At 42.9% G+C, this 17,019-nt stretch overlaps 1 protein-coding gene across 4 annotated transcripts in view; it reads right to left on the bottom strand.

Moving 5' to 3' along the window:
* Nucleotides 1-17,019, bottom strand: part of INTS9 (integrator complex subunit 9) — a 74,562-nt gene that overhangs the window by 31,241 nt on the left and 26,302 nt on the right. For all 4 annotated transcript variants that reach the window (XM_074820305.1, XM_074820304.1, XM_074820306.1 and 1 more), the window contains 3 exons: nucleotides 12,118-12,229; nucleotides 6,141-6,321; nucleotides 3,722-3,782 (listed from right to left, as the gene is read on the bottom strand). In XM_074820305.1, the coding sequence (XP_074676406.1) occupies nucleotides 3,722-3,782; nucleotides 6,141-6,321; nucleotides 12,118-12,229 (354 nt within the window). The remainder of the gene's footprint in view (nucleotides 1-3,721; nucleotides 3,783-6,140; nucleotides 6,322-12,117; nucleotides 12,230-17,019) is intronic.

Genomic DNA, 17,019 nt, shown 5'->3' with positions numbered 1-17,019 from the left:
TTCAGGCCAGCTCTGTGTTAAGACCATTTTGCTTGGTAAAATTACACCGAAACATCATAGCAGCTGAGCCTACTGTGGGTACTCTTTGCACAGGCATAACAGGAATTCTGCCAGGGAATAAATAATACATTTGTTGAAGATTGTACTGGAAAGACATTATATAAATGTTTCACATTATGAGAGTTATATATACAGAGTCAGCTGCAAGATTTTGCCCCTTTTCTGTTTACAGTTTGTTCCAACTCTGTATTTCATAAAAGAAAAAGAAATCCAGCTCCTCTCCCATGCCTTAGAAACAGTATGACAACGTTAAACCATAACCAGCTGTAGGTACCACTAAAACTGGAATGCAGCCAGTTTTAGTGGCAGCTGAGAATTACAGGAGTAAAAGGATGACAGTAGCTGTCCCTCAGAGGACAGCAACAAGGAATCAAAGGCACGTGCTGAGTGCTGGGTCCCTGACGAGGACATCTTGGCGCTGTGTTGGAGCACAGGTGTCTTACATATCAGTCATCTATATAATTCTCAACATGCTGCGATTGTTTAAATCCAAAGTAAACCAAACCATGCATCTTACAGAACAGCAAGGAGCAATCTGATCTGGTGTCTTCAAGCGTGTCTAAACTTCAGTGATTTATGACCTTAGGAAAAGCACTAAATGAAATAGCAGCCTCAGTCTTACTTTGTTTTGGTTCTGCTGTTAAGTCAGGCTTTTGAAAGAGTGTTGCTATGTGCCTACGGCTGCTGCCTCCCACCACATAAACTGGTTTTGCAAAACACCCAGTATGTATCAGGAATTAGCAATGAAGAGACCCATTGAGCCTATCATGGGACGGTGGTAGCACAGGTTACTCCACTTCCCAGTGTTTACTCCACTTCCCAGTGTTTATACAGCAGCTGTAAGTGAACACCCAAACACACCATCTTAGTTGTGTTAGAGGACTTACTGTGAAATGTGCAGTACTTACTTCAGATGGCAGCTCAGGGCTGAAACACCCTAAAGGCTACAGCCATTTCATAGTTTGGGAGCCACAAGGATGTGGATACACACTATATTGTGTCATTTAGCACATTTAAGGCAACCCTTTGGCAAAAACATAAGCCTAAGAATGGCTTCCTATCAATATCCGTGGGTGTGGATAAGCTGTTTGTGCGTCTCATGATAAAATGTCCCTGGTTTTGTGGGTCATGACCTGTATGATTTGGCCTTGTCAGCCAAAGCCTGTACCTGTAACAGGCACATGTCTCCCTTTGTGCACTGCATTTTGTCGTAAGGAAATTGATCTGCGATCCACTGCTGTGAGTCCTTTCCTGGATAATTACCTTACACATGAAGCACAGAGGAACGTCTCAACAGCTAAACAATAATTTGGCAAAATCTCATGATCAAGAGGCCTCTGGAGAATATAAAATGTCCTAAAAATTAGAGGACACAGTTATCACTCTATAAACACAAAGACCCATCATATAAGATGGGCTCATTAATCCAGTCTTTGACAGCTGTGTGTTTGGCTTCTCTTTTTTTTGGAAGGGTTTTCACTTAAACCTGGCAGTTCCAGTGCATATTGTGAACCAAAATTCTGAAGCAATGTCTTTGGTAGAATAAAGGCTGTCAGTGAAACCAATGACACTGTGGATCAACAAGGACACCCCAGAAAGCAGAGATGCAGGGGAAATTAGAAAGCACAGCCAGAAGCATGGCTACAGAGTCTTGTACTCAGAGATCAGGCTTTGGAATTGATTTATCGGTGTGAATTAATTTTATGGTTACAAAAAAGTGGTGAATAGGTGGCTTGCCCTGCAGTCTGCATTATTCTTGGTAACAGATTATACATAAAAGGCTGGGTGATGAGTGGATTGAGAGCAGCCCTGAGGAGAAGGACCTGGGGGTATTAGTGGATAGAGAACTGACTCTGAGCCAGCAATGTGTGCTCACAGCCCAGAAAGCCAACCATGTCCTGGGCTGCATCCAGAGCAGTGTGGGCGGCAGGTCGAGGGAGGGGATTCTCCCCCTCTGCTCCGCTCTTGTCAGACCTCCCTGCAGTGCTGTGTCCAGCTCTGGGGGCACCAACAGCAGAAGGACATGGACCTGCTCGAGCGGGGCCAGAGGAAGCCACAAAGATGCTTGGGGGCCTGAAGCACCTCCCCTGTGAGGAGAGGCTGAGAGAGTTGGGGGGTTCAGCTGGAGAAGAGAAGGCTCCGAGGAGACCTTAGAGCAGCCTCCCAGGACTGAAAGGGGCTACAGGAAAGGGGGGAGAGACTCTTGATCAGGGGGGGAGGGATAGGACAAGGGGTAATGGTTTTAAACTGAAAGAACGGAGATTCAGATTAGATGTCAAAGAAGAAATTCTTCCCTGTGAGGGTGGTGAGGCCCTGGCACAGGTTGCCCAGAGAAGCTGTGGCTGCCCCCTCCCTGGAAGGGTTCAAGGCCAGGTTGGACGGGGCTTTGGGCAACCTGGGCTAGTGGAAGGTGTCCCTGCCTGTGGCAGGGGTTTGGAACTGGATGATCTTTAAGGTCTCTTCCCACCCAAACTTTTCTGTGATTCTGATAATTCACTGTGCATCCTGCTTGAAATGCATTCAAGCATCCGGAAAGAGTGAGGGCTTCTAGTAAGACCCTACTTTCAACAATGCCTCTGAAGCACTTACAGATGACAGATGTGATGGGCAATGGCAATTTCCAGAACTGGAAAGAGATACCTCAGAGGGAAAAAAAACCCCAATGCCTGAAAAAGCATTTAATCTCTGGACTCTTAAACCTGCAATGGGCACTTGGCACATCTTATGAAACAGTTTTGACCACAGGAACTAAAAGAACCAGCTTTGTGAGACTGCATGCCCCAAACAGCTCAGTGTCTCACAGGAGTAGGATTTAGCCAAAATTATTTCTCAGTCCCATTTCTTCCTTTCCCAGCCTGCCTCTCATTTGCTTCAGTGGGAAATCTACCTGTTCCCAGTGGAGAAAGTAAGAGATTTCCTTTCCAGATATGTGAGATAACTCTGAAGAGATGAATTATACATTTATTTAATGTCTGATTGGCTAAAACTTCCCCTCAAACTATTATTTTGTTGCAGGGAAGATACCCGCACATATGTGGCAGGGAGATTCCCCCCCCAAAGATAGGAACCTTATTCCTCTTTGCTTCACTAAGATGCTAGCTCAAGTAATTTCATTTAAAATTGCCAATGACAGCACTTGGTGCTGCAAGCTTTAACTTTTTATATCAAACCTCTCTTTCAAGTACCATTTCTCCTGCAGCAGACAACATGGTGCCTATTTCAGCTAGGGAGGTAGGAGCTGGGATGACTAAGCTGTCTCTGATAACAAGCTCTTAGTTTCACAGACTTTGAAATAAACTGCTTGGACAAAGGGAATATTCGTGGTTGCAGTGTGATAAGAGCAAACATTCAACCATGTGTACGCCAGATAGCCTTCTGCGGGGGAAGAAGTGAAACAGGCGAGCATATGTAAGTTATATGCTGAAATAAACATCATGATAATTTTTGAGTTGAGGGAACACCATCATTCATTCCTCCCCCACGCTCCCAAATTAATCACAGAAAGCAAAGGAAAAAAAAACCAACTTGTATGAATAATGACACAGAACTATTAAATAGCTGTAGAAGCCTTCATCAGAAAAACAACAGCCATGCAGGACTGTGTTCCAGAAACCCACTCACTCTGTGATCTTAGCAGACAGCAAGACCATGGTTTACTTACCTCAGCATGGGGAAAAGGAGGTTCTGGAAGATATACCTTTGTTTGTTTGTTATGACACAACCTTTAAAAGAATAGGAAAATAAGCTGGGTTAGAGAGGTGCAGAACATCCTGCAGTATCTGCTGCCATCTACTGTTAAACTTTTTCTGGAGAAAGACATTTCGTATCTGTGGCATCAGGTGCAAAATCACCAATTTGTTTTGTTGCTTCTAGTCTCTCTGTTTAGAGGGCCAACACCTACAGGACATGGCAACTCAGTCATAGCCAGATCACGTAGGGAAGGTGCAAGACACCTGAAAGTCATTTTGTACATACTATATACCAGAAGTCCTTTGCTGTTGAAGACAAATTTGTACCTCAACATAATTTCATAGTTCAGACCTCAGCAGTTTTTGCAAAGCCAAATCACCTGACACAGAAAAAGTCCACTTGCCTCATCCCACTTCTCAGCAGTGACTTGATCCTTTTGTTCATTATAATCTAATTCCCCTATGCATTTTATTATTGCAGCTACAATGCTGGTAAACTGTCTCTCACCATGCCGTAATGCTCACTGTTACCTGCTATTTTACAGCAATCATTTATTTTTAAAACATAAATATTGAAAGTTGTTGATTAGCTCTAGCCAGACTCCTGATTCATCCTATTACAGAAGTTAAAATAAGATATTTGTCAGAGATCTGTGTGACGTTACAATTATCTGTAGTGACACTGTCCTGGTGGCTTATTCTGGGAAACACTACCTTCTCATACTTTCTTCACTTTATTAAAAAGCAATAAGCCTGGGTCAAACTAAATTTGACAAAGTCTAAGAGATACTAAGAGCAGGAAATTTCTTTTAACTGACTAAAATAGTAGAATTGGAAGGCCAGAATCCCTGAATTTCAACCCCAGTTCTGATGCCAAACCTCTGTTTTACAGATGTTCAACCTCTGCCTCCACTTCCATGGAAGTAAAACATTCACCTTACACATAAGCGTTTGGAGATTAGCTAATCTTGGGTTTGACTTTTGAATATAAGCCACTACAGCAAAGTAGAATTTTAAAAAATGGTGTCTGAGCACTTGGGTGTCTGAATTCTGCCAGCTAGACACAGCAGACAAAATGACCCAACTGGCACACGTAACATTCCTGCTACTTTGACAGTATTATTATATCAAGAACTATGCAATTACCACTTCAGCTGCTGCTGAAATGAAATCATCATGTAAGCACAAACGAACAATTGTTTAACTATAAACTATACGAGTCAACACACCCTGGTGAGTACACATAAATTTGGCCAGGACACCAAGGCTTGATTCTCCCTACCTTTGCTGAAAGTAATGCAATTAAAATTTACCAGATTTCAATCCTCTTTACAATTCCAAGGGATCAATTCACATAAGATTTCCACGACCTCTCTTTTCTTTCCTGAACTCCAGACTTGAAAAATACAGAGAGGAAGAAAGGAAGGAAAAGCTAACTTATTCTATTTAATAATCTAGAGCACACCTCCATTTGTAAGAATTTAGGAACACTAATAAGTGGTTGGGTTCTCCTTTCCATGGCTCAGAATCACAGAGCAGGTTGTCCAGGACTGTGTCAGTTAGGTTTTGGTGTCTCCATAGATAGAGACTCCACAAGCTCTCTGCACAACTTGTTTCAGTGTTTGACCACCCTCACAGTAAACACGTGTGGGTTTTTGTTCAGATGGAGTTTCATGTGTTTTAATTTATGCCTCTTGATCTGTCAGTGGGCTGAGAAGAGTCTGGCTCCCTCATCTTCATTTCTTCCCACCCGATACTTCTACACATTGATAAGATCCCCCTGAGACTTCTCTTCTCCAGGCTGAAGAGTTCCAGCTATCTCAACCTATCCTCATCTTTGTGGCCCTGTGCTGGCCTTGCCCCAGTATATACTGGAGAGCCCAGAACTAGATACAGCACTCTCCATGTAGCCTCACCAGTGCCAAGCAGAGAAGGATCCCCTTCCCTGACCTGCTGGCAGTGCTCTGCCTAACACAGTCCAGGATACTGTTGGCCTTTGCCATGAAAATACATTGCAGGCTCAGCCAAATTAAGCCTGAAAAATCTATTCTGCTTACACAGGAGACCATGGTATAGTTCTGGGGACACTGGATAAGACATGGAAACAGGCACAGTTAAAATTCACTCAAGTCAGGTACATCATTTAATCATCAGTGCAAGTACCAAAAGGGACAGATTATTTGAGTTTGTATGTTCTATAGGAAACGATGCTTCCCTAATTATAGAACATCTACTTACACACGCACGCACACCCTTGTGACTCAAGAAACGTGTTCACAATTCTAATCAAGTGTATATTAGAATATGTCAAGTAGAGACAACCTGCATATATCTATTTACCATAGCTGAGTGTGTGAATTGAGGCTGATGAAGCAGTCCTTTAGCACCTACCATTCAGCAAAGATCTGGGAGAACTCGAGGGAGCTGTTGGCAACAGGTGAGATGAAATAAAAAGGGACATTGGAGAGTCCAGCAGAGTCAATATACTGATACAGGCACTCCAGCAGATCATATATTACTCCCGAGGGGTAACAGGGAACCAGCACATTTCCTCCATTACGGACGGTCATAGCTAAGAGAGAAAGAGAGAGAAAGAGAAAAATCAATTAATAGGGTTCATATTTAAACTTTTTAATAGAATTCCTCTAATCCAAATATTACATAAGGTATAGAAAGAAGCTATCGCATGAATTAGCAGAACACATTATCCATATGAATTGGGAGAAATACTTCTGATCAAGAAATACATTTATTTACTGCCTTCCCCAGGCTTAGTGGAGTGAACAATTATACTCCATTAGCTGGGGGGCACATAACAGACTGAGCACATACAAAACTCCTGACACGAGAGGGCGGTCTTGCACCGGCACACGAGGATAAATGAGTGACACAAACCACCTTCCCATCAAAATAAACTCTGCTCCATCTATTAGCTGTCCACCAGAGGGGAAGGACAACAGCTCACAGGTCTCAACTGAAAGCACTACACATAGTAAACTGTTCTGTACTTGGTTTTCGGTGCTCTAGATGATTGGCTGAAGATGTGGCTATTTCAAACAGCCCTCAAAGCTAGAAGAGGGGGAGGGAGTGTTTCTCCCTCTTAAAACCTCTAAATATTTCTGTCTTTTCAATATAGCAAGAACAATTTAAAACTTCTATGAATTGTAGACAGCATGAAGCTAGAAAAAAATGAGGTAAAGAAAAAAGAAAAATAGGTTTACTCTGTAATTGAGACAGATCTGAGTACAACAGCAAAAGCAAGTACAGAGCAAATATTTTGCTCTTTTGTCAGAACGAATTACAAAAATGCTGTACCTTATGGGAAAGTGGAAATACTTCGTCCAGCTTGCTGAGCAATTGCTGCCTTACTAGGATTTCAGCTGTGGGCTTGGGGTAAAACCATCTACTGATGTTAATTGCAGTGCAGCAGCAGTAACATTACGCATCAAGGCATTACACAAAAAGCTGTGAAAGAGCCTGAAAATGCATATATTACATCCCACCATAATCACTTCCTTGACTTCAATTTATTGACAAGCTTTGATGGGGTGCGGATTTAGCACATTAAGGGTCTTTTTCCCCACCTACATGCTTAAGGAAGATTTTTATGGCTGAATGTTTAAAGATTTTGTCTAGGGAAGTGCACAGACTCTGTAGTAGGATTTTCCACATACATTTAGGTGTTTAACTCCTTTTAGCAGTCAGTGCCTGTTACATGCTGCTCGCAACAACAAATGGTGGTCAAAGACACCTTCTAACAGAGTTGTAATATAACTGCAGTGTAGTGGGTTAATTGCCTGGGTTTTCTCCAAGTTACATACAAACTATACCATCAAAATATTTGTGAATGTGAATAGCAATACTTTGCATTTGTCTAGAACCTGAGAGGTTACAAAATATCCCAGCGATGTGTTATATTATCCCTCTTAGATGGGCAAGTCTAAACTATCCCATCTGTAAACAGGATGTGAAGAGAGAAATGAGGAGATTAAGAACGATATTTTCAAAGCCATCTGGGGACTGAAAGTTAAGCCTCTGACTCCAGGACCAGACATTGCATTGCTTCCTCAGGCACCCACAAATTCTGCAAAGAGGGAAGATAAGTACCTATATCCACAGCAGCAAGAATGCTGCATGGGGCAGAGACAGGGGATGCAGAGCACGGGGCACATCAGTGATCAGCGGAAAATGCTAAGGAAAGGGGTATAGCTGCAGCTCTGTCTCTGCTCTGAACAAAAATACTGGCTGAAACACCAAGGTGTGTGTCTCCAGGAAACCGGTTCCTTCTTCTTTCACCCAGGCATAAACTAGCTTCACCCAGTTAAGACAAATGGCTTCCTCCCACCTTTGAGGAGGCAGGAGGAAGAGCTTTCATCTAAAGATGGGCTGGCTAAAGAATTTGTCTGGGCCCTGAAAAGTGTGTGTTTCATTCCTAAGCCTCAGAGTTTGAATTCACAGCTCTCCCTTCCCCGCAGCCCTCGGGTAGCTATGGGAACCTCAAACCTTTTTGTTGAAAACAACCAGAAGTTCAAGATTCCTGGGGCCATGGAGAAAATAACAGAGGGTAAGGTCTTGGAGCAGACACCAACTTGAGTTTCTGTTCCCAAGAAAACTACAGAGCTGGTTACCAATAATATAAAATCACAGTCCAGGGAGTGGAGAACTCTTCCAGGCAGCTGCCCTACCCACTAGGCCACCTACCCAGAGTGGCTGACCCCTTGAATCTTGTGTTCCTGGCGGCACAGTGACGCACCTTTGAAACTGGCCTGGTGAATACTCCTGGTCCCCAGGACAGGAAAGGACAGCAACATGGCTGTCCCACCACTGACAAGGCTCTGTGTGACAACTTTCCAGTTTAGAATTCAGCTCAGCTCCTCGGTGCAAGTTTATCTGTACGTGCTGTGGTCAGCAAGCTGGGCACTACTTCTTGAGGGTGCTCTTAAGTGGTTCCATAAAGGGATAAGAATTACCTCCCAGCTTCTGCGACACAGGGATGAAAACCTTTACAAGCATACTGCCTTCCATGCAAACAGCAGGTCCAATCTGGCTCTCTGCACCACTACGGCAACTTTCTATAGTTGTCAGTAAGAGGACACGTATATTTGAAAGCTGTTTAAGGCCCAATTTATCTCTGTGACTGATGGATGCACTCTCTTGATAAAAGTTGTATAATAATCTTGGCATTTCAAATTTAGTCTCCTTCAGTAGCTCCATAACAAGTTGTTCAATTTACAGCTCACAATGAGATACTTGCTTTTCGAACAGCTGCCACCACAAGGTCAAGTTGGCACCTAAAAAGCAAACTGTGCTCTTTTCTGCTTTATATAAACACACGCACACACACACACAGAGGCACGACCGCACACGCACACAAAATATCACAAACTGTCCCTACAGACAGTCTGGCAATTTTGCTGATGATGCCCAAGGCAATGTAAAAATACAATTGCTTTTCTCGAGCTGCACAGTGCTGGTGCTGCAATGCTGAGCACAGAAAAAAGGGGTTTGGGCTAAACCGAGAGGAACTTGGAGACGTGACAAAGCATGGTTTCAGTGCTGCACACATAATGCAGAGAGGAAATCATGCATGTGACTAATAATCTACATGCTGGGATGAAAACAGAGATCAAGGTGAAATTTTCACACTTCCATTTCTGTGCTTCCCAACACTTACCCACAAACAGGCTGTTACCTCATGATACACATTTTTGGTAAATTTCCAGTGTCTGCTTTAGAGTTTTTACTTACTGTATTTTAAGCTTCTTGTGAAGTCCCCTGAACATTTTGGAAATGGGAAAAAGATACGAAAACTATTGCGCTCAGCTTGCCTACTCTGTCGCTTTTCCCAGTAACCAATTGTTTTTTGGACTTTTTTTACACATTTGAAAGAAAATTGATTCACTATTTTCTTCTCCTGATGCTGGGGTAGATGTGTGAACACTGCTGGTGTTATGTAGAAGACAGCCCTACCACTACATTACTCATAGAATTATTTAATTTCTTCAGGTTGCTGCGTTTTTTGGCAAATACCACTCAAATTTCAGATTCTTACAATGGCATTATTTTAAGCATGTATCTTCCTTTGGTCTTTAATAATTTTCTGATTTCTCTGAGTTTGTCTCATTCAAGATAGAAGCTAGCTTGAAGACCTTCAGCAAAACTCTCAAAAATAGTTCAGAATGTTTCTGTAAACCAGAACAACCTGCGCAGACAAACACCCACCTGTACCTACATATGTAACATATTTATTTATATGCATTCACCTTTTGGATTTTGCTTTGGGCCCAAGCTACGTCTCAAAGACTTTTAATTTTTAAAAGCATTTTAATTAACAAGCTTCTTGCTTACTCAGCAGACAGCTGTTGCAGTTCAAGACACGAGTGACACTAAGGTGCTTGCTAGAGCACATTTGCAGCAGAGCTGGCAGCAGGGCAACACGTACCACTCCTCGGCCTCTCCTGCCCAAAGTCTAACATTTCAGCTCAGACTTGCTTCCTTGGTGGTTGAAGGTAAGATGACAGGATGTGATCATGCTACCGTCTGTCAGGGGAACAGTAACCCCCATAAAGGTCCAGAAGGGACAGAGAAGGGCAGCACATCTGGATCTAGCACAACAAGGTCACCAAAGCTTATCTGAGATGGCTCATAGGGTAATAAAATTAACAATGTTTGAAAACAATGAAAACACAGACCTTAATACACACACACAGATATAAACACATGCATCACTTAGGAAAGGAAGTCACAGGTGTTAAGAATTAACACAGCTTCAAGGGAAGGTTGAACAAGTTCCTGGAAGAGAAAACCCCTGAACATTACTAACTACACAAAAAGCCATGTCTGAGTCAGGAAATTCCTGAAATAAAAATACTTGAAGGCTATAAGATTATAAGGGGTAAGTATTATATAGTCTCGTCCTGTTCTACTCTTCTCCAGACATCTGCTCATGATCCCTGCTGGAGCCAGGATGTTGGCAGCGACTATCTTTGGTACAATCCAAGATTATCATTCTTATAAAATGCCAAAACACACTCTATTAATAGGTATTTACACTACAAGGAATCATCCTGACCTTGGAACTCGTCTTTTCATATAAACAAAACCCACACAATTTTACCTTGTACATCCCACAACAGGACCTATGACTCCTTTTGAACTGAAACTTGTCCTAAACAGGGATATCTGATTTTGATTTAGGGATGGTGGTTGACAGAGGAATCTACCACCTGCCTTGTACTATTTGCCCTCCACTACCACGGCAGTCTCATACTGGGACTGTGAGACAGTACATAGATAGTCAGCATCTGTGCATATGTGCAAGGATTTTAAAATGGGAAAAATTCCAAGTATTGTGGTTTTTTTCTTCTCTAATGGTACATTCACATGTAAAAAGTAAGACTAAGAATTACCTGCACTTCAGTTCCGTTCTCTGTCTCATTCTGCAACCTTGGGTAAGGCACCTAAATACAACAGCTCAAATTTCTCCCAAGCGTGTAATGGGGACCGCAATACTTGCTTACAGTGAGGATTCCCTGATTTAGACTTCTAATGTCTTTTGATAACCTTTGTAACAATCCTCCTATCACAAGCTTTTTAGTCTTATTTGTAAATAGTTTAAAATAAAGGGAAGATCTCTGATAAAAGAACAGACAATATACAGCAGGATAGACATGAGAAAGTGCTTTGATGACAGAAGGGTGAGAGCACAGAGGAGCTGAGGTGGGGGAAGGGGAGAAAAGGAGAGAACAGCACTGGATGTGACATTCCAAACAGGCTGGAAAATGCTGCCATTCACACTGATATCACAGCTTTGCAATTATCAGCTTTTCCAGCTGTGAAAGCGTCTGATTAGGTTTTATATTTCTGGGGTCTATAAATATATCTTGAAATATTTTTTTAAACAGAGATTGTGCTATTTGCTTTTGATATATTTAAAAATCAGGTGTAAGAAGGGAAGCAGATGTGCTTGTTTTCAAAACTGGAAGTCATAAAAAAGCATGTAAAGATTTTACACTGGCTGATATACAGGAAGGAAATAGTAATATTTCAGCTGGGAACAATATCCAAAACCTAGGCAACATGTAGTCTGTTGGCAGCTAAGCGACATACTTAGCGAACCAAGAGCAGCAGATGATTAAATCTCATTATACCTGTTCCATTCCAAAACATTTTAGGTACAACTTGTGTCTCTCCAAGCACTTACTGTATTAATGACATCAGGAGCACATCGTAAAATCTAAACAGCTAGTTTTATGCCAGAAGCTATAGCCGGACAAGTTATTCAGTTCCAGGAATCTCAGAATTATTTCCCACCCAAAGCAATGAATAAGATGATAAAACAGACTAAAGACTTCTTTCAACGACCTACCCAAGTTGCTGCAGAACTCTCCTACCATGCCATCTGGGTTAGCAGTAGGGATTTGTGTAAGACCCGTCAGGATGAGAACATCACTATTTTTAAGAGAAGCCTGGTCCATGGGCTGAAACAGAGCACAGCGAGATAAAATGAGTAACATGACAGTTATAACACAGGTTTCTGTGCTCTGTACCAAGAAGACTGCAATACATAATACATACAGTGACCAAGAAGGAGAACACATGGAACACTTTAAACTGAACATTCCTCCATCTGTGGAAATCTAACTGGAGTTAATAAAAACACATACAACTGTTTACCTGCATACTACAGCCCAAAACAAACAATGGTACTGTAACCGGATCCATCTCAAAGTAATCTCCACAGACTAATCATTTCATGGCCTCAGGAGCTGAACACTGAAAAGGCAGTAATTTGCTGAGGATGTGGCAAGTACAGTCAGGAACCATTCTGACTCTTGCATTTTACTATCTCTGGCTGCAATAGTTTACAGCTTGCTTCCCTTTGCAAATCAAGGCATCAGCTTTGATTTCCAGGGTTCCCTGTCTATAGGGGACAGGACCATTCTCCTCAACCATTCAGGGGATTCTCTCTGGAAGAGGTGAGATCAGCAAAGGACTTTGGGTCTGAAGCTCTCAATTTTGTGTATGAATCTGCACGCTCCACAAGGCTCTCCCCTGAGTATGAAGTCTGCTCCTCTGCCTGCAGTGTTACGACCATGACTTTCAAATACTCATTTTGTATTGTTTGCACAGCCCTTTTTTGTGAAGTCTGGTTTTGTGAAATGATAAATGGCTACTGCTGGTAGAAAAGAGAAATTGGTTTAGATTCCTTAATACTGATAAATTTTGTTTATTTATCTAAGAAATAATCACACATATTAATTTTTTAAAGGTAGCTATACTATCAGGCCAAACAGACAAGTACTTCCTTAAAAGCCACTAGTTGAAAAAAGGTGAAAAATCATAGCTTCAACTGCACCAAACACACCCCCCCCCATAAAAAAGTAGTGCTCCCAGTGCAACACCAGAGCTACAATAATAGAAAAAATATGACTTAGCTTACCAGTCTCCCCTAGCAAATCTGATTAGCAGTATGCCCTCCTCCAATACATTTCTTTGAAGACTGTGCTAGAGGCTAAGCTATGTCAAAGTGCAATAGGTGATTTCACAGGGCTATGACCTCTGACCTGCTGGCTCTACAGTATATGCTGTACTGACAACCTACAGTCATAGGTACAACCCTAGATTTTGTGGTTAAAGTGCTGAGGGTAACTATCACAAGCATCCATCCACACCCCATCTGCTTCCCAGGGGACAGAAGAGTTTAGATCTGCACAGTCTATCCTGTGCCTCACAGATGTAGCAGGGGGACTGACAATTAAATGGTCCAAGGAAATACTGTGGCAACTTGGCCACTGGCAGTCTTAGTGTTAAAGCAAATGTTGTTTCTGCCTTGACTGTGTGTAAAGGCTCACACTTTCTTCACTGAGGTCAATCATTCACAGAATCATTCAGGTTGGAAAAGCCCCTTGGGATCATCGAGTCCAACCCTCAGCCCGACTCTACAAAGTTCTCCCCTACACCACATCCCCCAACAGCTCATCCAAACGACCCTTAAACACACCCAGGGATGGGGACTCCACCCCCTCCCTGGGCAGCCTATTCCACTCTCCAACCACTTCTTCTGTGAAAATTTTTCTCCTAATGTCCAGTCTGAACCTCCTCTGTTGCAGTTTAAAGCAACTGTCACTAATTGTGACAGTTGTTCTGTCACTAATTCCCTGTGAGAAGAGACCAGCTCCAACCTCTCTACAATGTCCTTTCAGGGAGCTGTAGAGAGTGATGAGGTCTCCCCTCAGCCTTCTCCTCCCCAAACTAAACAGTCCCAGCTCCTTCAACATTCAACATGTTTTATACTGGCACTTTATTAAAGCAGAATGAAAATGCATACCCACTTCTCTCCATTAGCAAACACACAGTAGAAATTTAGAAATTATACTTAAGTGTGACCTGATACTAAATATATATTCTTGATACTCAAAATTTAGCATGATTCAATCTCAAAAAGGCAAAATCCACTTCTCTCTCTGCAGATGCAGTACAGCTATGGTCAAAAGTGAACTTTTAGTCTCACTCTGGGCTGGGATGCACTTCCCACAGCTACTGTTTAAGCAAAGGTGGGCAACTGCAGCCAGCTGTATGGTATTTTATGGTTATTTATTCTCAACAGACCCTCTTCAGTCTCATCAACCAGGAAAGACTTCTATCAGAAGACACTGATAAAGAGATTTCCTCTACTGAACTTAGATCACTGCACAATTAATTCCCTTGCTCACAGTCCCTTAGTGCCATTCTTAAGTAGTTGAGAAAGACCTTGCTCTGTTAAACACGCAGGGGAATTTCGCACACTTCGACAGAAGTTTACACTGTGCACCACCTTGTAGGACCAGCCCTGTTACGTGAGATTTATTGCAATCTTTGACTCTCCATAGCGTGTCCGTGCAGATGAAATGCCAATAATGCAATAAAAAATAATATCGAATCTGCCTGTGATAATGTACATAATGATTATGCCATATTAGATACGCATAATTTCAGCTGCTATTGCACTGAGAGGGCTTGCATCGATTTTTGTGGGTTAATGTAAAGAATATGTCTTAAAAGGCTTTTAGTGACATGTCTGAACCTGTGCTGTCAACTCCTGTTCTCCACTTCAGTGGCAATGGTGTCAATTCTAGCCTCAGAAGAGGGTGAGGCAAAATTTTCAATAGAAACCATCTGCCAGAAGACAGAAGCAAAGAGAACAATTAATGGTGCCAGACCTAATGCTCAAACAAACCCTTTAAAGCTCTTCAGTTATTTTCAGCCGCTATGAATAAAGCCTTGCTGAACCCTGCACTTGTACTTCCTACAGACCTGCTGAGGATTTCACAAGATACTCCTGCTGCTGCATCCAAGATCAACCCAACAGCCAGCATTCACTGCACCCGGTTCCAGCTAATCCAGACATCCTAGGCCGTGTCTAAGCTAACTGCTTCACCTTCTATCTGCTGTTAATAGAGATGAACTGGTTGTTACAGATTATGCTGGGTTTGTGTGGTAGGGTTTTGGTAGTGGGGAAGGGGGCTTCAGCGGTGGCCCCTGGGAGAAGCTTCTTGAAAGTTCTGCCAGCTCCAAGCTGGACCCTCCTCTGGCCAAGGCCAAGCCAATTAGCGATGGTGGCCACACCTCTGTGATAATGTATTTAAGAAGGGGACCCTGAGAGGGGGTTGGGGACTTGTGAGAAGGAGTTATGAGAAGGACACCTATGCGAACACCAGGGTCAGGGGAAGGAAGGAGAGGAGGTGTGCCGGAGCAGAGCCCCTCTGTATCCCGTGGTGAGATGGCAGGGCCACCCCCTTGCCACCACGGAGGTCACCAGAGGAGCAGAGATCCACCTGTGGCACTGGAGGAGGTGACTGTACCCGAAGAAGGACAGGACTCTGAGGGAAGAAACAGCCCCCGCTGGGATGACTGCAACACGCAGGGGCGACCCACACTGGAGCAGCCCAGGAATGGCTGCAGCCCATGGGAAGAACTCAACGCCAGAGAAGGTTTGTGGAGGACTGTCTGCCGTGAGAGACACACCATGCTGGAGCAGGGAAAGAGTATGCGATGTTTCCCCTCCCCCCTCCCGAGGAGGAAGGAGCAGCAGACTGACCATAAACCCCATTTCCTGCCCCCTGTGCTGCTGGCAGGGAGGAGGTAGAGAGATCAGTAACAAAGCTGAGCCCAGGAAGAAGGGAGGGGTGGGGGGAGGTGTTTTTAAAATGTGGTAAGCTTCTCACTGTCCCACTCTGTCTGTTAAGTGTCATTATTGTTAGTGTTTGAATTAAAGTGATGTTCTTTTTTCTTCCCCTAATGAGTCTGTCTTTTGCCTGTAACTGTAACAGATGAGCCACCCCTCTCTGTCCTTATCTCTATTCCTGAGCCTTTTGCTTTATTTCCTCCTTCCCATTCCTGAGGGGGAAGGGGTAAGTGAAGGGCAGTGTGGTGCTCAGTTGTCCTCTGGGCTCAAACCACGGCACAGATATACCATAACCCTCTGCTGATTATAGATGTACCTTAAAATTTCAAGAAAACTTTAAGGCGTAATTTACACCAAAGAAGCAATCCCACTCTCTTCCCATGACTGTTAATTCCCACCCATGCTGCCTTCTCCACTGTGTCAGCACTTAAATCCCAGCACTGGCAGAAGGGAGAAGGATGGAAGGACTGAGTGGGCGCCCAGTTTTGGTCAGCTGAGATGAACCTTATCCTGTTTGCACCTTGAGAGAAGGAAATCCTTTCCAGGCTATTACTGTGTATATTAGACAAGATGTAAGAGGAAGAAGCCTTTTTCCATTTGTATGCCCAAATAATCTGTGTCTTTTCACCCTAAACAAACAAATGGCTGATAAGAGCCTGGTCAACTGAAGCTCATTTTTAATAACTACGGAGGGAGTTCCAGAAGATCGGAAAAGTGCTAAGGTTTTACTACTATTCAAAAAGCTCTGGATATGTTTTTACATAAACATATGCTGATTAACTGGATATCTTTTTAAAAATAAAACGCAGTGACTTTTCATACACTTTAAAAGATGAGAATTTCACTATGTCTGCTCACGATGATTCTATGGAGAAACAGGTCAAACAACTTTTCACTCCCTGATGAAAAAATGCTGATTTGTTGAACACAGATTTGACTCTGTGCCACTCAAGATATTGTGATCATTATATACTGTCTGTCAAACATCAACTAGATGAAGAGCTGGTTGGCAGCTTACAAAAACCACTAGTCATTATAGAATCACCGTATTGTAGGAGCTTGTACTGGTGTTCTCAGGGATTAACAGTAGGACAAAAACTATCC

Source organism: Strix aluco, chromosome 3 (assembly GCF_031877795.1).
Source record: "Strix aluco isolate bStrAlu1 chromosome 3, bStrAlu1.hap1, whole genome shotgun sequence".
Classification (NCBI taxonomy): Eukaryota; Metazoa; Chordata; class Aves; order Strigiformes; family Strigidae; genus Strix; species Strix aluco.
The sequence above is the reverse complement of the archived record's forward strand: the minus strand, read 5'-3'. Positions and strand labels throughout refer to the sequence as shown.